We start from the raw sequence: 17523 nt of genomic DNA, 5'->3' as shown, positions 1-17523 counted from the left end.
CCAATGGGTGGTGGCTACGTCATCGCGGTGCGCGGAGGCGCTGGGCGGGGCGCGGCGGACCGTGAGGCGGGGCCGGTGGCGGTCGTAGCGGCTGTGGGGCCGGTGAGCGCGGGCGGCCGGCTGGGGATGGAGCGGGGCGGCGTGCGCCCCCGGCCCTCCCTGGCTGCACGAAGCAGGCGCGGGTGCTCGGGGCGGGCGTCGCCCGGGAGGCGGGAGCCGGAGTCGGGCGGTTCGTTCGCGGGGTGGGGAAGGATCTGGAGCCCCGCGTCGGGCAGAGCGACCTCGGGCCCCGGGAGGCGACGCACCGGCTTCGAGGGGCATATCCCGTCCGGGAGGCGGAGGGCGTCGCATTGATGGTGTCCCTCGGCTCGAGCCCGGGAGGAGCCGGGCGGGGGGCGTCTTGGGGCAAACGCCGGGAGCCGCGGGCCGGCGGGAGGGGGCGGCGGCCACCACACAAGAGGCTCCTCCCATGGTGACCACACTGGCTGCTTTCGTTTCCTCTCGTGACAGGTGCTCGGTTGGTCTGTCCTGTCACAGCGAGGTATGAGTCGTCCTCGCGAGAATTGTCTACAGGCAGAGCAAGGCCGAGGGTTGACGTTCGGGGCTTCTCAAGAACCAGTGCCCTAAGGACTTTCGTTGTGTATGAGGTCCGGAAGAACAGGGACTCTGGGGCCCGACTGCTCCCTCTTTTCCCTGAGCTCATCGCCCAGGCTGTGACCTTGGCCGGGCAAGATTTAGGGCTTAGTTTTCTAATCTGTTTCTGGGGGGATGACTGGGAAGCAGTTTTGAGGATGAGATGTTTGGCCCGCTGAGAGTCCACTGGCTGTTACTGCTGCTGAAGTCAGTAACAGAGCTGATATCCAGGTACCCCCCGGGGTCCCAGGCCTTTTTTATATGCCCCTTGTTAACTTGGATGCGCTTTCTGCTGCTGCCTGTACCCATCTGAACAATTCCTGGCCTGGGGTCTTATGAATCCTATAGGTGTGAGAGTCACTGTGGTTTTTTAGGGAAAAGGGAGATGTTTAGACAGGTGACAAAGACTTTGGTGGATAAGGTTTGCTTTCTGTTTTTCTGTAAGTCTGCAAAGATCTCCATGCTTGGCAGTACTACTGGACCATAGTAGTTAGGACTGAGGGTCATGCTGAAGGCTTGGGTTACTCAGGCTGTCTGGACACAATGTTCCCTGAGTACCCGTTCTTTTTACCTATGCTGGTATTTATTAAGCTGCGTCAGTGCTGCCAGTTCCTGTCCAAGGACCACCTGCAAGAGCTGGAGGAGGGTGGGGCAGGTTCCCGCCCCTTGGGAGTTTCTTAGCCCCTCTAGTGTTTGTGTGCTTTGTGAGCTTTATTCTAGTTTTGAAGAAAAGAGGATCTCTGATAAGCAGCTTTGTGAGGTCTGAAGTACAGATGTTGTGGGGGGGGGGGGGTCCTGCAGAGCAACAGTCATCAAAAGCACACCCAGGCCAGTGGTCATTTTTGGTGTTGTGCTATTTATGTACTGTTTGATGGCTAAGTTTTCCTAAAGAGGCACCATGCTTCTGGAAGTAGGGAACCGGGGGGGTGGCCCCGTTCCTATTTTCATTCACTTCAACCCATTGTTAGGCACCTAGCACTTGCTTTTTGGTGCCACGGTCCTCCATTGAGTGCCAGCTCTGTGCTAAGCACCACGCTGGGTTTTCCCACTACCAGCGATGGAGGAGGCTATGGCCGGGCGGTGGCCTGGGGTCTGTCCTCCCCGCTGAAGGGCCCTTCCCTGCAGGTGGCTTCCTGCCTGGCCCGGCGCCATGCACACGCTTGTGTTCCTGAGCACGCGGCAGGTGCTCCAGTGTCAGCCAGCTGCCTGCCAGGCCCTACCCCTGCTGCCTCGAGAGCTCTTCCCCCTGCTGTTCAAGGTGGCCTTCATGGACAAGAAGACTGTTGTGCTTCGCGAGCTGGTGCACACATGGCCCTTCCCGCTGCTCAGCTTCCAGCAGCTGCTGCAGGAATGTGCTCACTGCAGCCGGGCCTTGCTGCAAGAGCGCCCCAGCACAGAGAGCATGCAGGCTGTGATCCTGGGGCTGACAGCCCGGCTCCACACCCCAGAGACCGAGGCTGGCACACAGCCTCTCTGCAGGTATGGGTGCACCCGAGGGGCTCTCAGGCCTGGGGGGTGCAGAGAGGGTTCCCCCCTGAGGTTCCAGGCGAGTGCAAGAGCTCAGTGCGGAAACAGGCATGTGGCTTCTGTCCCAAGGTGGCTGGGGGTGGGTGTGGGTTCTGCTTCCTTGTCTCCTGCTTCAGCCTACCCGTGCTCCCAGGAAGCATGCCCTGCGGGTGCTGGACATGACGGGCCTACTGGATGACGGCGTGGAGCAGGACCCTGGCACCATGAGCATGTGGGACTGCACAGCAGCTGTGGCCCGCACCTGCATAGCACAGCAGCAGGGCGGGACTGCGGATCCTGGGCCAGCCCCCATTCCTGTGGAGGTTCGTGTGGACCTGCGGGTGAACCGGGCCTCTTACTCGTTCCTGCGGGAGGCACTCCGGAGCAGTGTGGGCAGTCCCCTGCGGCTCTGCTGCCGGGACCTGCGGGCTGAGGACCTGCCCATGCGCAACACTGTGGCTTTGCTGCAGCTGCTGGATGCGGGCTGCCTGCGCCGTGTGGACCTGCGCTTTAACAACTTGGGCCTGCGTGGCCTGTCTGTTATCATCCCACATGTGGCCCGATTCCAGCACCTGGCCAGCCTGCGGCTGCACTATGTGCATGGGGACTCGAGGCAGCCCTCTGTGGATGGCGAGGACAACTTTCGCTACTTCCTGGCCCAGATGGGCCGCTTCACTTGTCTGCGGGAGCTCAGCATGGGCTCCTCTCTTCTCTCGGGGCGGCTGGACCAGCTGCTCAGGTGAGCAAGCCCCACTATTGCCCGGTCCTTTTCCCCTCTTCCGAGACCCTGCCCTGGTCCTACTTGGTTGTGACCTGTGCCCCCTATTATAGCACCCTGCAGAGTCCCTTGGAGAGCCTGGAGCTGGCCTTCTGTGCCCTGCTGCCCGAGGATCTGCGCTTCCTGGCACGGAGCCCCCATGCTGTCCACCTCAAGAAGTTGGACCTTAGTGGCAACGACCTGTCCGGCAGCCAGCTGGAGCCTTTCCAGGGTCTGCTGCAGGCAGCAGCAGCCACACTGCTACACCTCGAGCTGACTGAGTGCCAGCTTGCTGATACCCAGCTGCTGGCCACGCTCCCTGTGTTGACGCGCTGTACCAGCCTCCGCTACCTCGGTCTCTATGGCAACCCACTGTCCATGGCGGGCCTCAAGGAGCTCCTACGGGATTCGGTAGTGCAGGCTGAGCTACGCACGGTGGTGCACCCCTTCCCTGTGGACTGCTATGAGGGTTTGCCCTGGCCACCGCCTGCCTCTGTCCTGCTGGAAGCTTCCATCAATGAGGAGAAGTTTGCTCGTGTGGAGGCGGAGTTGCACCAGCTGCTACTGGCCTCAGGTCGTGCTCATGTGCTCTGGACCACTGACATTTATGGGCGCCTGGCCGCAGACTACTTCAGCCTATGACCTCTAGGCTGTCCTGGTGTTCAGGGCTGCTGGAGACCCCTCCCTGCCTTAGGTAGACAGAGCCTTTGCTGGGACCCTGTTGGAGGCCTGACACGGAGTCACTGGTCTCTGGTTTCCTTGCTCTTGGGCTCTCGCAGCCTTCCGATGCTTGGTGGAGCACCTTGCGAGGTTTTGCCCTGTACCTGTTCCCCTGACTGGCTGACTGTGGGCTTAAGGGCTGGATTCCAGGCCTGTTAAGGCCAGGCTTGGTTTGGGTACACCTGGCTGCCCTCTGGTGTCCTGGTCCTCTCTTTGGAATGTTTCTGGGGTCCCAGCTGTGAGCTGAGAGAGGGTGTTCTGTCTGGGCCCTTCCCAAGAACAGACTGCTCTGGGGTTGAAGCTGGAACAGGGACCTGCTTCAAGGTGGGTTGGGTCCCCACGCACTGGAGCCTTTCATGGTTCTCTCTGCCCTGGCACCCGGGAGACAACCTGGCTGGGCTTTGGAGCCAGCGGGTGTCATTAAGGTACAAATGTGCAGTGTGTTTGGAACTTAAATTTGTGGTGTTTTTTTCTGTCCTAACTGGTCAGAATGACATGTCACTGGCTCTGCTGTCCCCTCCAGCCACTGGGTAACAGCTGTCTTCCGGTCTGCTGTCCCCCTCTCCCTTTCCTGGGCACCTCCACAGGCCTTCGCCTCTCCCACCTTGGGGAGGCCCCAGGTCCTCCAGCAGGCTGGAGGGCCAGTGGCCGGACCTGCAGAGCTAGCGATTAGGGTGATGCTGGAGGGATCTTTTCTGGAGGGCTTCGGTAGGGCCGTGGGGAGCCTCCTCGGCCACCGTCCCTTGACGCCTTAGGGATTTTGTCCGTAGAGCTGGGGGTCCGCAGGTGCCTGCGCCCCGCCCTCGGGCCCCCAGATCCCACACATGGCTCGCCGCACACTGCGCAGCTTTTACCCTTTACTGACTGCGCTGGAGCATGCGCGGGGCGAGCCCGCGGGCCTGCCAATCCGCGAAGACTACGTCATCAGCGAGCGCCCGCCCGCCCGCCCCTCTGGGCCGCACTCTTCAGCAGTGGATCTCGTAGGCTGCCGGCGGCTGCAGCGGGAGGCCCTGCGCCGGCCCGGTTGCTGCGCCATCGGCAGCCTCCGTCGGGCCCTCGGCGAAGAGTGGCTTGGAACGGTCGATGACGAACATCTCGTGGCCTCGCTCGTCGCGGAGCTCCTCGAGCTGCGCGAAGGTGCAGGGCCCGTCCGAATAGTCGTTGACGAACAGCGCGCCCTCCCCCGGCAGTCCCGGCGCCTTTTTTCTCTTGCGCCGCCGGCGGCAGATCATGGTCGCCAGCAGCAGCGCCGTGAGCGTGAGGAGCGCGATGGCGCCCGCGATGGCCGTCTGGGTGGCCAGGCCCAGGGCGCGGAAGGCCATGCTGCCGGCCTCTTGCAGGGGCTCGTGGCTGACGGGGCCGGCGGCCGGAGGCGGCGGGGGCGCCAGCTGCAGCTGCTGCTGCTGGGACAGGTTGACCAGGAGCTGGAAGGGCACGCGGGCGGCGCCGCCGGCGTTGGAGGCCTCGCACTCGTACTTTCCAGCGTGGGCCAGGGTGATGTTGGTGAGGAAGAGCATGCCGCTGCCCGTGTCAGAGGCGCCGGGCCCGCCTGGGCGCGGTGCCCCGCCTTCTGGCTGGATCTGGGCCCGTGGCTGCCCTTCACGAGGCTGGGCCACCTTTCTCCAGGTCACCAGGGGCTGCGGGTAGCCGGAAGCCTGGCAGGCAACGCGCAGGTCCTCACCCAGGTTGGCCGTCACCTCCAGCGGCTCCACGTGTACAGAGGGCGGGATGCAGATGAGGCTACTGCCAGATATGTCCAGGAGACTTTGAAGTGCCAGGCGCGGGGGCTCTGCACACATGATGTTCTTGTCCCTGGAGCTGAGCAGCCGCTGGCCCCCTTCCTTGATCCATGCTCCCAGCCAGTGCAAGGCACAGTCACAGCGCCATGGGTTCTCTGTGGGCAGAGCAGTGGCGGACGGGTAGCTCAGGAATGGTCCCAGAACAACCTGTGCAGTTGGGCTTCTGCTGGCCAGAACCGGAACCCCTTTCCCACCTCCCGGAGAGGGGCCCCTGCCACCTCTTCTCTGACCTCAAGCTCCCTGGAGTGTGGGCAAGCTCTCCCTCCCCCTGCAGTCCTGTGCTGCGTGGTCCAGTTCACTAATTTCTAAGAAAGCCTCTGCTCCTTTGAAGTCTCTCCCTGCAGCAAGTCCCATTACTTGGGTGGATAGTCGGTGTCCCCAAAGGCATCCCACAGCACTGAGACCTCGCCAGTCCTGTCAGCCTCGTCCTCAGGTGCTGTGTCCTGGAAATGCCAGCCCTAGTTTCGTCTTTCCAGTTTCTGTCTGTCCCCCCCATAGCTCCTGAGTGTCCAGTCCCTCAACAGACGATTTCTACCTTTTCTGTCTTAATCCTTAGGCCAAGTCCCTGAGCTGTGCCCCTTCCAGCACTCCCATTCCTATCAGCCACCCATGGGTCCAGGTGATGGTATGACCCTGCAGAGCGCTCCTGGATGGTCTGGGATTCAGAGCCACTGCCATCAGAGCCACTGCCATCAAAGCCCACTCCACACCTGGGCCTGCTTCCCACTGCCACCACTGTGGCCAAGGAAGATACCCTGGCGTGAGAACCTTCCCCAGGAGGTACCTGTGAGGCGCAGGACCTGCAGGCTGGCCAGGGGCTGTAGGGCCTCACGACTGATGGTGCCCAGTTGGTTCCTGCTGAGGTCCAGCAGTGCTAGTGAGGAAAGCCCAGCCAGGGCCTGGTCCTCCAGCAGCTCAATGCTGTTTTCCTGCAGGTGCAGCTCCTGCAGTCGCTGAGGGAAGGACAGCACATCATCAGGGGAAGGGGCCCTGGCGGCCAGGTCCCCTTCTTACGAAGCTAACCTGGGTTAACTTTTCTCCCTTTCGCTGCTCTAGCCCCGCAGGGCAGGTGGAGGTATCGGAGGACCCTTGCCCTTGCCCACCTTCCCCCCCTCACCGGTAGGTGCAGGAAGGTGAAATCCAGCAGCTGCACTAGCTGGTTACCAGCCAGGTAGAGTGCACGCAGCTGGGCCAGGCCCGCGAAAGCGCCAACTCGCAAGCCGCGTAGCCGGTTGCCGGTGAGCGCTAGCTCTAGCAGGCGTGACTGCGCGCGGAAGACGCCTGGCTCCAGGGCGCGCAGGCTGTTATTGTGCAGGTAGAGACGGCGCAGGGCGGCGAGAGGCGCCAGTACGCCCGGTTCCAGGCGCGCGATGCTGTTGTCCTGCAGGAACAGCGTCTGCGGGCCGGAGGGAGGGTGGGAGGGTGTTTACCCTGCTGAGGGAGTCTCCCTCCCCTGGGGCTTTCCAGCACCCACGGGGACATTCACACACCCCTCCCTCCGTGTCGCGGGCACCTCTAGCCCGCGGCCCAGTGGCCCCAAGCGGTGCCCACCTGCGTCCCGGGTGGGATTCCGGACGGGACGACGCGAAGCCGCAGGGCGCCGCACTCCACCGTGGCGCTGTAGCAGCGGCAGGCGGCTGGGCAGCCGGCAGCGCGGGGCGGGAAGCCAGGGAACCACAGCAGCCACAGCAGCAGCAATGTGGGCGCCCCCGGGGCCATCTCCCGCGGGACCGGCCGCGGACCACGAAGCTGCAACCTCCTGACGGGCCTCCTTATAGTCCACCCTGGATGTGATGTGCCTCCTGAAACACAGGTTGGCAGGCCTGCCCCTAACACTTGAGAGCCAGCGAAGAACATGGATGGAGGCCCACACCCTGTGTCTAATTTCTGAAAAGTTATAAATCAGTTCAAGCAACCGATAAAAACAAAAACAAGAAACAAACAGAAAAGTTGGCTTTTTTCCTTTGCAAAAACACAGTCATGAAGATTTGGAGCATCAGGTTCCAATTTAGAATTTCCAGAGTTCTTAGTCTTACCACACTGGCCATGTGGGGAGAGCCAACACCACCCCAGCCCCCTTCTCTTCCCATCTATTTCCATCTGGCACCGTAAGCGATTTTGCACTGATGCATGTGGGCGTCTCTACTTTCTAGCAATTAGCCACTCCTTGACTCTAAGGTACAAGAGGCTGGTGCAAAGTGTGGGCTTGGGAACATGTAGGTGGTGAAGCCCAGGACCCAGTTACCCAAGTGCAGGCTAGAAGGGGAAGAGGCTCTAGGAAGACATTTCTCCTTGTCCACATAGAGATGTCCAAAAGCAGAGCCCAGAGCAGAAGTCTTGTGCCCCCAAGACGAAGCCCAAGGCCCCACACCACGTGTCCTTGTCTTCACCTGACCCTGACCCAGCATTAAGTCTAGTCCTTTTATCCCTAGAAGTCATGCTCTGTCTCCTGACCCTGGGACCCACCTGATGTATGTTGATGGGAAACATGGGTAGAACTGATCCTGGGAGCCACCAGCCACAGGAAAATGCAAGCATAGCTTGGCCAGCCCCTGCCCAAGCCCTTGTGGGGGTGAGGGTGGGTGGAACAGCTTAGACAGAATTAGGGTTAATTCTCAGGAACTTGTTAGACAATTGGGGGATGTGATACACAATAGGAAAGTCAGTTCACGAGCCATGGCCTACGTTCTCTCTGCTGTTTCCCAGAAAAGTGCTTCTGTTTTGGGGAGTAGGAAGGGCCCTGGAACAGCTGGGTTGGGGCCTTGGGCCAACTGGGTTTCTAGGATAGTTCCCAAGTGGGCTCTGGGAGCAGTGACCTCCTGGATGGTAAAGGAATATATAGTGTGTTGGGGATTTATGCACATGAACCGGTGATCCTATAAAGATGGGAAGACCTGTGTCTAGTTCCAGGCACAGTGAGTCCAGTTTTCAAGGTGGGGACATGGGCTGAGGAGCCAGCTAGTCTGGAGACAGGGACAGCAAAGCTGAGGGTGTGCTGTCATGCAGCCTCCAGCCCTTCCTCAAATGGTCCCCACTCTGAGTAACTGCCTGTTTTCCAAGTCTCTCTGCTAGCAAGAGTGAGTCATGTGGAAAGGGACCAAGTGCCCTTGATGTCTCTTCGAATCTTGCTCTAAATTGTAACTCATATGATTATTTAAAGTCACTAGAAATGAGGTAGGCACAGCAAAAGTTTTAATGGAATAGCTTTGGCCCAGGCAGAGTCAGTTCCCAGGTGTCTCAGGATGTGCGTGAAGCCCAAGAATCTAAAGGCATACTCTGGGCTCCTGGGATCCACTTCCCTGAGCATAAGGGCTGGTTCAGGTCTTGCCCAATCAGGCTCCAGCAGCCAGTCCTCTTAAGTAGAGGGGCTTCTTGGCTTCCTCCTCAGGATTCAAGGCACTGTTCACAGGGACACCCCCTAGACGCTGATTGGAATAAAAGGGCCGGCCTGGGCAGGGATGAGGGCCCAGGAAGAGCAGAGGAGGCCAGCCCAGAAATCCTTTTACCCAGCGGACAGCCCTCTAATCCGGTTGGGCAGGGGGCGGGGCGTCACACACAGGATTCTGCGATGGCTGTTACCGTCTCCAGGGCACCCATCTGTGCGGAGGCTGGAGCGGCGAGGAAGCCCTGCGACCCCCTCGGGAGCAGTGCGAAGCCCAAGTCGCGTGCCTCGATCCCCCATGGTGTCACCTGCATCCCCTCCAGCTGGGTCTGTCCCGGGCCAGTTCAGGGCAGGGCGTGGTCCCCGCCAGGTCGCCTCCCCTTCTCGATGCGCGCTGGGGACATAGCCGGGAAGGCCCCCGATCCCACCCCCATGCCCACTGACCTCGGGTCGGGCGCCCCCTCACCTGACGCTCCCGCGGCGCGGCTCCCCCGCTGAGCCCGAGGCGCCCAGGCCCACCGAGCAGTGCAGGGCGGGGGAGGGGCGGACGCCGCTCGCGCACGCGTACTGGAGCCCCTGCGCCTCCAGCCGCGCCGCCGGGGCCTGCCCCTGTAGGCGAGGGCCGAACCAAAGGACGCCCCAGGCCCGAGGTGTTGGGGGTGGGGGGGGGGGGGGAAGTAGAAGGGCCCGCGACCCCGCCCCTCCTCGCGTTCGAAGCCGCGGCAGCACCTCGGACAGCGCCGAGCACCACGGGGCCGCGGTGCACCTCTGCCGCGCACGCGCATTCGGCCGGCGCGCTCTTTCGGTGGCGCGTGCGCAGCGATGCGCGGCCCGGGCCACAGCGGTGAGGGGAGAGAGGGCGGGACCTCGGCGGGGCCAGGGGCACCAGCGGCCGCCAGCCTTCCTGCCTGCGGCTCAGGGCCGCGAGGCGGCGAGCAGCAGCGGGGCCAGGTCCATGGTGAGGGCGAGGCGGCGGCCTTGCCAGCGCACGTGTGAGGGCAGCGCGGGCGCGCCGGGCGGGTACTCGAAGCAGGCGCTAAGCTCGAAGGCTAGGGCGGAGCGCACCAGACCCACGCCGCCCGTTCGCTCTGGCGCGGGGTGGTAGAGGCGGCCGTTGGCGGCCAGAGGCAGCAGACGCGCCGGCTCGAAGGGCACGGCCAGGGCCTCACCGCCGCCGCAATAGGAGAGACGCGGGGGCCCGGAGCCCGAGGCCAGCAGGTGCGTGAAGACCACCGGCCGGTCTTCGCAGCGCAGGAAATTGCGCTCTCTGCCGCAAGGCGAGAGGAAGGGGAAAGAGGCCTCGTAGCGACCGCTGTGGTTGGGTCTCAGGCGGGAGAAGAAGGTGACCAGGAACTGTGGGTCTGGAGGAGAAGGACACGGTTGCTTACCATGCTACGCTACCCTACCCGGGGCCCTACTTCCCCAGGCAATCGGCGCGCCCTGGGCAACGCCACGGGCTGGCGCCGGATGTGGGCACACCACCTTGGCCTCACTCTAGACAGCAGGGCTCATGAGCACAGGATGCCCAGTCCTCTGCTTCGGACGGGCCAGTCGGCAGGCTGGGAAGCAGAGCCCACCAGGGCCTTGCCGAAGGGAGAAGAAAGGTGGGGAAGAAGTTGCACCGGTACCTTTGAAGCAGGTGATGAAGTTCTTCATTTTGGAGTCATCCAGGAAAAGCTGCAGACAGAGGGGCAGGCCGTGGCCCATGAGTCCCAACTGGAAGCCCGACAGAGTCGGCCCCAGGGCGGGGAGGCTTGGGCAGGCCTGAGCCGGGGCCAGTGTCCACTCTCCTTGCGCTCCTGTGCACGCCGTGTGCAGGGAGGCGAGTGGAAAGTAAACCTGGGGACCCTGCCAACATTCCTGCATCTATCCCGCACTCGGGGCCGTGCGGGTTCCTGAGCTGCCATGTCCTCCCTGTACCTCTCCCTTCCTCCTTAAGTTTCTAATCAGATGTGCCACCTCCTCCGCGGAGGCTCCCGGACCTGCTTCCTCCCGGATATGCTGGATGATTCCCCTGCCAGGGCTTGCAAAACAGGCAGGGCGACCCGAAGCTGGGGATCACAGGGTCGGGCAGGATCTGGGGATGCAGAGCGCACGAGACGCAGCAACGTGTGGCAGGTGGGCTGCTGGGGGGGCGGGGCGGGGGGCGACCCCTCTCGGGCTGAGACCGGGCGCCCCAGGCGGTCCAACTCTCGGTCCCACCTCAGCAGTCAAGTTCTCATTCTTTAGAGACCCCGCCCACCCATCCGGCCCCGCCCCTCTCACAGGCGCCCCTCTCTGGCCCCACCTCTCTAACCGGTGCGCCCGCTCCGGCCACGCTCCCGGCCCACCTGGCCCTGATGATCCACATAATAAAAATACTCTCGCGTCTGGGGCTCTGGGGTCTGGCCCTGCGTGTAGGAGACGCCCCCGCCCCCGCCGCAGGCCCGGGTCCCCGGGGACCGCGCCAAGACCACGGCGCAGGGCCGCAGCGCCCTGCATGCCCTCCACATCTTCCTCCCGCGCCGGAAGCGGCGCGCGGGTCACGCGGGACTGGCGCTGCGTGAACAGGCTTCCTCCCCGCGACTCCGCCGCCTCACACTTTGGTTCCGGCAGCGGTCGTGGAGCTCGCTTTCCCGGATCGCTCGGGATTCCAGGGCCGTGGGCAGCCCCGACGCTGTTCATTCTCTGGCCTGCGGGAGCGGCCCGTCCTGCCAACCCGCCGGGGTGGGGGGTGGGGTGGGGAAGAGACCGCCTGCTGGCGGGGTGCGCACGCGAGACGGACTGGGAACGGGGCTCTGGCGGGAGTGCAGGTTCTGTCCCTGTCCCTCTGCCCTCGGGGGCCGACCGCCGGCACTTGCCTCTCGGCCTACCGCTCAGAAAGTCAGCTTGGTGGGGCGGAGTCTGCGTGTTCAAGCAGCTTCGGAATCAACACTGCCTAGCCGTCTATGGCAGATTGAGGGTAGGGAGGGTCGCAAAAAGCCCACTCCCCGCGCAGACAGGCCTTTATAAAGAGGTCAAGAGACATACCCCGGGGGCCTCAGAAGGCGCAGGGCGGCCCAACACCCACCTGGTGCCTCCTCCCTGGCCCTCATTCCCAGGAACCAGCTTTGCTTGCAGCCCACCGCTCCCCCCCCCCTCCCCCCCGCATTCTCCTCTGGTCTGTCCACCCAGGTGACTGTGCCAGCCCACAGGCTGGCTTATGTGGTGGGCTGCCCAACCCCCAAACCAGCCCCCTGCAGCCCTGCTGCGACTGGAAGAACAGGAGTCGACAGAAAGTGACCATGGCTCTCAACTGTCCGTATGTATTTTATTCACACAAAGTGTTGTCACCTCTCGAGTCCATGCGTCAGAGCCAGAGTCTGTGGCCGGGCCACCCACCCCAGGCCCGGAGACCACCCGACTGAGGACGCTACCTCAGGGAACACCCGGGCCACAGCAGGGCTGGGCTTTTTTGTTTTTAATAAATAAAAACTCAACTCTAAAAAATATATATATATATATGTATATATATATATAAACTGGGGAGAAATTAAGTTTTACAATTGGAACTCAAAATTCCAAAATGGAAAATGTACAAACTGAGAGTCTAGGTACTTCCTAATCCCAGCTCTGGCCTTGAGGAAGGGCACTCCTGGGCACTCCCTGGTTCCCCAGCTTGGGGTTCCTTCCCTCTCTTCTACTGCAGGTCCCAGATGGGGATGGGGCAGGGTTTGGTTTTTGGTCAGGAGCCAAGAAAGTGGCGAAGAAAATGAAGGAGTGAGATCAACTTGCTCTGCAGAGGACAGGCTAGGACGGCTCAGAGATAAATAGCATTTGGGTTAAAACTATGTCATTAGCAAATTTAGTTCTTATATCTTTCCCTCTATATCTCTATACACAGGCGGGTTGGTGTGCTGGATAGATTCTGAATTTATAGTTACACGAAGAAAAAAATACTCTTGCCCCCCACCCCCACCCTGCCCCAAGAATGCCTGCTCAACCCTGCCCCCGACCCCAGAGGACTTTGGTTTGGGGGCCCCTCCCTACCCAGAGAGAGTCTGCCAGGCCCTGCTCTGGTGATGGGACAGCCCAGTGCCCTGGGGCCCCCAGATTCCCGCCGTCTCCACGTTGGAGGCCACAGGTGGCAGGGGGCAGGAGGAGGCTGCAGGCCAGGAAGGAAACAGAGGGGAACCGGGGAGGGGCAGAGGAAAGAGGGGCAGCCGGGCAGGGTCCAGGCCAGGGCCAGGCTGAGCGCAGGAGCCCCAGCTCCAGGGGAGGGTGGCATGTGCTCTCGGGCCGGCCGGGAGGGGCAGTGTCACTTGGCTCCAGGAAACAGAAGGCACTTTCTCGGGGCTGACCGGCCGGTGGTGGGCGGGGCGGTGCCCACAGAACTGGCCACGAGGCAGCGGGGTGGGAGGGGGGTGTGCGGACAGAGACGCCCTTCCCACAACCCCTCTGCCCTGGCTGCGACCCCAGGCCCGGGGCCTGGGTGGGAGAGCTGGGGGCTTCCAGGGCTGGGGCGGGCATGGGCGGGGCCTGGCATGCTGCCTCCGCGGCTGGGGCGTTCCCTCCCCCCTCCCGGCGTGCTCCCCTGCCCGGGCGCACACCCGAGCGTCGGCTCTGTCCCCATCCTCGGTCCTCGGGACCCACGTGCTATAGCACGCCCTCCATGAAGCTGGTGTCCAGGTGCTGGATGAGCACGCGTAGGAATGACATCTCCTTGCGAGTGTTCTCGAAGATGACGCGCGGGTCGTCCGACCGGCAGCGCAGGCAGTTGGGTGCCATGACCATGGCCAGGTTGCTGACATCCATCTTGGTGATGGCCACGTTGGCTGGCTGCACGAACACCTGCGGAAGGGAGAGGAGGGTGGGCCCAGGCCGGCGTGTTGAGTGCTGGGGGTGGGGGGGTGCGGGGAGTGCCCCACCGCGTACCTGAAGGAAGCGGATGAGGTAGCACAGCACCAGGCGGTTGATGCGGGGCAGCGCGTGCACCACGGCCACGGCGGCCTCAGGGCTCTCGTAATGTGCGATGCACTGCTCGTAGAACTCGTGCGGGATCAGGGGCTCTTCCAGCTCCCGATACCACAGCTTCAGCAGCGACGCTACAGACACAGGGCAGGGGGGAGGGGGAGGGCTCAGCCCAGCCTGCTGGGCAAGGGCGTAGTGGGAGCAAGGGCGAGGCAGGGGATGTGTCGGGGAGGGGAGTCAAGTGGCGTGACCAGACTGGAAAGAGTCCACCTAGCCCAGGTAGGCTGCCCAGGCCGGCCCTGGAGGCCTGGGGGATTGTGCAGGGAATGAAGGAGGGCTGCAAGAAGGAGGCCCCAGGGGAGACTCTGATGGGCAGGGGGTGTCTGTGCTGGAAATGGACCGGGAGCCACACTGTTCCAACGGCCCAGACCCGCTCCAGCTCCTAGGGGAATGGGCTCACCAGGGACATGGGGGTCCTCCAGGCCTGTAGGCACCTTCCACTGGTCTACCTGTAGCTTCAGGGCGTTCACTTCATCAATGTCCCCAGGAACTCTGTGGAATACACGGGTGAGTCTCACCGAGTTGGAATCTGTCTTGCCCTTGATCAGGCGCCTCCCCATTAGACTGGCCTCTTTTCCACCAGGGAGAGAGGTGGCTTGGGGCTCCTACCCCATGCACGCTGACTGCTGTCCCTCCCCACTCTGCTAGCCACCCCCGTGCGGATGCCATTATCACCGAGGCCACTGAGGATCAAACCCACAAGCCTGTTTCCCCAGCTGTTCTCTTGGGGCTTGGGTGGAGGGCCTTGTACCATTCCCCCCGCAGGGCAGGAGCTATCATCCCTATTCACAGGCGAGCAGTCTGCTTGCTGTTGCTGTGTCTTTCTAGGCTCATGTCTTTGGCTCTGCCTGTGGTTGCTGTCCAAGTGCCTTCTGGGACCCTGGTGGCCATTTCTGCTCAGGAACGGTCTCTGGCTGACCCCCCTGCCTAAAGTCAGGCGCGCTGCCATTCAAGGGGACGACTCTCTGACTTGCTTCCTAAGGACAGGGCCCTGCCCTGCCTCTCCAGGCTACCTAGTGGCCCTCCCCCGCTTCAGATGACGGCCTCCTGTGGGGGGCCTCTCTGGCTACTCCCAGGCAGGGGCATGGGTCTGGACCCCAAAACCCAGGGCTGAAGCAAAGAGGTAGGCCCAGTGGTCCTGGTGCCTGATGGTTCCTGCCTGCCTGACACACAGTGCGGCCACCCGAGGCTCCCACACCCAGGGCCCAGGTTGCCGGGCACCTGAAGATGCCTTCCGTCTGGTCACCGTTGAGCGCTAGCACCTCCTCGGACAGACGTGTCTGTACCCAGGGCAGCTGCCGGTCAGGGTAGCGCTCCTTCTGCAGGCTCATGACCTCCTGCAGTGCGCTGCCAAACATGGATGGGCTGAACACAGCGTTCTTGGCGTGCCGGATCTCCTCCACGTTGGGCTTCTTCAGCCCCTGCCAAGATAGCCCAGCTCTCCGTCTCAGTGTGGCCCCACCGCCCTGCTCCCAGCCTTCCCTGTGCCCTGTACCCCTCCCAGGGCTGCCTCTGGCTCGGCCACCCTCCCTTCTCCCCTGTCCTCTCATCCCCGGTAACTCCAGACATCTGCCCAGTCAGAGCTGGCGGTACCCGCAAATCCCTGGTCCCCAAGTCACTGGGGGAGGGGCAACCTGCTGGGCCACCTACACTGTCCCAAATTTTTAGGTGGCCCTTGTTGGTCACACAGGAGGAAGAGGGGAAGGACTCCTGGAATGAGAGCTGCCTGTGGCAGTGGGAAGTCCAGGCTGGCTGACCTGGACCATGTGAGACCACCCTGGGGTAGAGGTGAGGGGGGAAAGCCTGAGGTGGGCACAGGCAGCAGCTTCTAGAGGCGGGACTACAGAAGTGCATTCGAAGGGAGAGGGGGAAGGGACAGCCAGGCTCCAGGACAGCTGCCTTCAATAGTTGGGGAAAGGTCTGGCACAGGAGGCCCTGAGGGCTACGTGGGTAGGGGTGGGGTGGTAGGCTGAAAGGGAGGAGGTAGTGGACAGAAGGGAGAAGATGGCCACAGATCCTCAGACCAGGGAACAAGGTCCAGATGTTTGGTGTGACTGAGGCCCCTCTACGGGTACCGCAAAATGTGGGCTCAGGGCAGGGGAGATGAGAGGTTGTGGGAGGGGTGTGGCTGTCCAGCTCTGCCAGGCAGTAAGAGGCCCCAGCAGCAGAATGGGGGCCTGGGAAGTGGCTAGGGGGGGGACACTACTGGGACCACCCGCACAGCTACCACTGGTGGGGCTGGGCTCTTGGGCCATCATGGGCAGGTGGGTGGCCCGGTGTGAGTGAAGGGGCACATGGTCGTCTTCTGAGCCCGCCCTGCATTCCAAGGCTGGGCCTCCCCTGGGTCCAGAGGCAGTCTGCCAGGGTGGGAGGGTCCCTTCTGGGAAGGGTGGTCTCTTAGCCTGCCCACGTGCTGTGCCTTTCTCTGCCCCTCACCCGCACCAGTATGACGGCGGCAGGCCTGGGACGGCTGGTGCTGCTGCGGCAATGCGTCCCACCCTCACTTGGGCTGGTGTCCTGATGCCCTGGCCTAGCTACACATCCCTTTGCCTGCAGTGGCTCCTCAACTTGGGGTGCAGCCCCTGCCCGAGGCCTTTCCCGGCTGCCTGCCTAGGTAGGCTCCCTGGAGCACTTTCTGTGCTGTTAACTGTCACACGCCCCACCCCGAAGCCGAATGTGCAGGCTGGGCTCAAGGTGAGCGGGACACTCAGTAGGATGTGAGGGGTGGCTTGCCAAGGCTTCCTTCTGGACCCTGCCTGGGTGTCACCAGCATAGCCTGCCACCCCTGCCTGGCTGTCCTGGGGGAGCTCGTACCTTTTTGGCCCCCGTCAGGGCCGCCTTTTGCAGCTTGTGGTAGCAGTACTTGGCGTATGTGCTGATCGCCACCCCTGGAAGAGAGCAGCAGGTTCTGGTCGGCTGGGCGTGGGTGTATGGGGCACAGAGGCCAAGAGAAGCAGCAGCAGGGGTGAGGAGAGGCAGCTTCTGCAAGAGCCCTGGGGGCCCGGGCCAGTGGGTCCTCGCTTTTCTGGGCTAAGTCCTTGAAAGCAGAAACCCACATCAAGAGGCCAGAGGGACTCCCTCGCCTCAAGGAGCCAGGCTTGGGAGGCGACTCCTCTGCCAGCCCACCCACACTTCCTCACGGCCAGGAAGGGCAGGCTGGGAATGAGACTTATTCCCACTGAGTCACAGGCAGGATAGGGCAGGACCTGGGCCCCGGGGTCTCCAAACCCATGCTCCCCTTGCAAATTAGCCCCGAGGAGCCCCTGACAAGGGTCATTTCCACAGGCAGCAGGGCTAAAGGAGCTTAGTGCCCTCTGCCTTGGGCCAGCACTGGGGACGGGACTTTGGGCCAAAGGTCCTGCAGCCCTGCTTCCAGCCAGGGATGCTGTGTAGCTGTGGTAGAGGGGCCTCAGCCTGTCGCGCCCCATCCCTGTCTGTTGAGGGCTGTGTGGACAGGAGTCATGGAAAGGGAAGCCAAGGAGATGGCCGCAGTGGAAAAGGGGATGAATGTGGAGAGGATGCCCCATGTCCCAAGCTTGGGTGTCAGTGGGAGGGCCACGCCACAGAAGGACACCTTTAAATTCTGCCCGAGGGCTGAAGGCGGCTGGGAGAGGGCTTTTCTAAACCCTGCCCCTGGCAGAAGTTCTGGCTAGTTGTCATGGGGGTGATGGCTCGGGTGGCAGTTTGAGGGCAAGAACCTCAGGGACCTTGGCCACGAGGTTCTCCAGATACAGAAA

At 62.5% G+C, this 17523-nt stretch overlaps 4 protein-coding genes across 15 annotated transcripts in view; 1 reads left to right on the top strand and 3 right to left on the bottom strand.

Moving 5' to 3' along the window:
• The first annotated feature begins 35 nt into the window (after nt 1-35).
• LRRC14 (leucine rich repeat containing 14) lies at nt 36-3543 on the top strand. Of its 4 annotated transcripts, XM_027063574.2 has the most exons (5): nt 36-102; nt 511-647; nt 1759-2112; nt 2294-2878; nt 2971-3543. In XM_027063574.2, exons 2-5 carry the CDS (start codon nt 643-645, stop codon nt 3536-3538), a joined length of 1512 nt encoding a protein of 503 aa, XP_026919375.1. In that variant the 5' UTR covers nt 36-102; nt 511-642; the 3' UTR covers nt 3539-3543. The 4 variants fall into 4 exon arrangements, with proteins under 4 accessions (XP_026919375.1, XP_026919377.1, XP_026919374.1 ...); XM_027063576.2 differs by lacking the exon at nt 36-102 and having other exon boundaries at nt 112-541; nt 1892-2112; XM_027063573.2 differs by lacking the exon at nt 36-102 and having other exon boundaries at nt 411-541; nt 2277-2878.
• A 1038-nt stretch (nt 3544-4581) lies between these two features.
• On the bottom strand, nt 4582-9582 carry LRRC24 (leucine rich repeat containing 24). The gene is made up of 5 exons (XM_027063581.2): nt 9264-9582; nt 6967-7217; nt 6533-6811; nt 6200-6368; nt 4582-5510 (listed from the first exon to the last, which is right to left on the bottom strand). The coding sequence occupies exons 1-5, from the start codon at nt 9580-9582 to the stop codon at nt 4582-4584; spliced, it is 1947 nt and encodes a 648-aa protein (XP_026919382.2).
• A 120-nt stretch (nt 9583-9702) lies between these two features.
• CF2H8orf82 (chromosome F2 C8orf82 homolog) lies at nt 9703-11345 on the bottom strand. 3 transcript variants are annotated; one of them, XM_027063589.2, is made up of 3 exons: nt 11128-11345; nt 10426-10474; nt 9703-10158 (listed from the first exon to the last, which is right to left on the bottom strand). In XM_027063589.2, exons 1-3 carry the CDS (start codon nt 11287-11289, stop codon nt 9713-9715), a joined length of 657 nt encoding a protein of 218 aa, XP_026919390.1. In that variant the 5' UTR covers nt 11290-11345; the 3' UTR covers nt 9703-9712. The 3 variants fall into 3 exon arrangements, with proteins under 3 accessions (XP_026919390.1, XP_026919391.1, XP_053064123.1); XM_027063590.2 differs by having other exon boundaries at nt 11085-11295; XM_053208148.1 differs by lacking the exon at nt 11128-11345 and having other exon boundaries at nt 10426-11005.
• Nucleotides 11346-12067: 722 nt separating this feature from the next.
• The window catches only part of ARHGAP39 (Rho GTPase activating protein 39), a 110139-nt gene continuing 104683 nt past the window's right edge, over nt 12068-17523 (bottom strand). For 5 of the 7 annotated variants that reach the window (XM_027063567.2, XM_027063568.2, XM_027063569.2 and 2 more), the window contains 5 exons: nt 16601-16674; nt 15008-15207; nt 14187-14278; nt 13691-13860; nt 12068-13606 (listed from right to left, as the gene is read on the bottom strand). In XM_027063567.2, the coding sequence (XP_026919368.1) occupies nt 13412-13606; nt 13691-13860; nt 14187-14278; nt 15008-15207; nt 16601-16674 (731 nt within the window). In that variant the 3' untranslated portion in view covers nt 12068-13411. Of the gene's footprint in view, nt 13607-13690; nt 13861-14186; nt 14279-15007; nt 15208-16600; nt 16675-17523 lie in introns of those variants that run through there. The other 2 variants (XR_008292525.1, XR_008292526.1) reach the window with 2 other exon arrangements.

The sequence above is a fragment of the Acinonyx jubatus genome, chromosome F2 (genome assembly GCF_027475565.1).
Source record: "Acinonyx jubatus isolate Ajub_Pintada_27869175 chromosome F2, VMU_Ajub_asm_v1.0, whole genome shotgun sequence".
NCBI classification, from domain to species: domain Eukaryota; kingdom Metazoa; phylum Chordata; class Mammalia; order Carnivora; family Felidae; genus Acinonyx; species Acinonyx jubatus.
The sequence above is the reverse complement of the archived record's forward strand: the minus strand, read 5'-3'. Positions and strand labels throughout refer to the sequence as shown.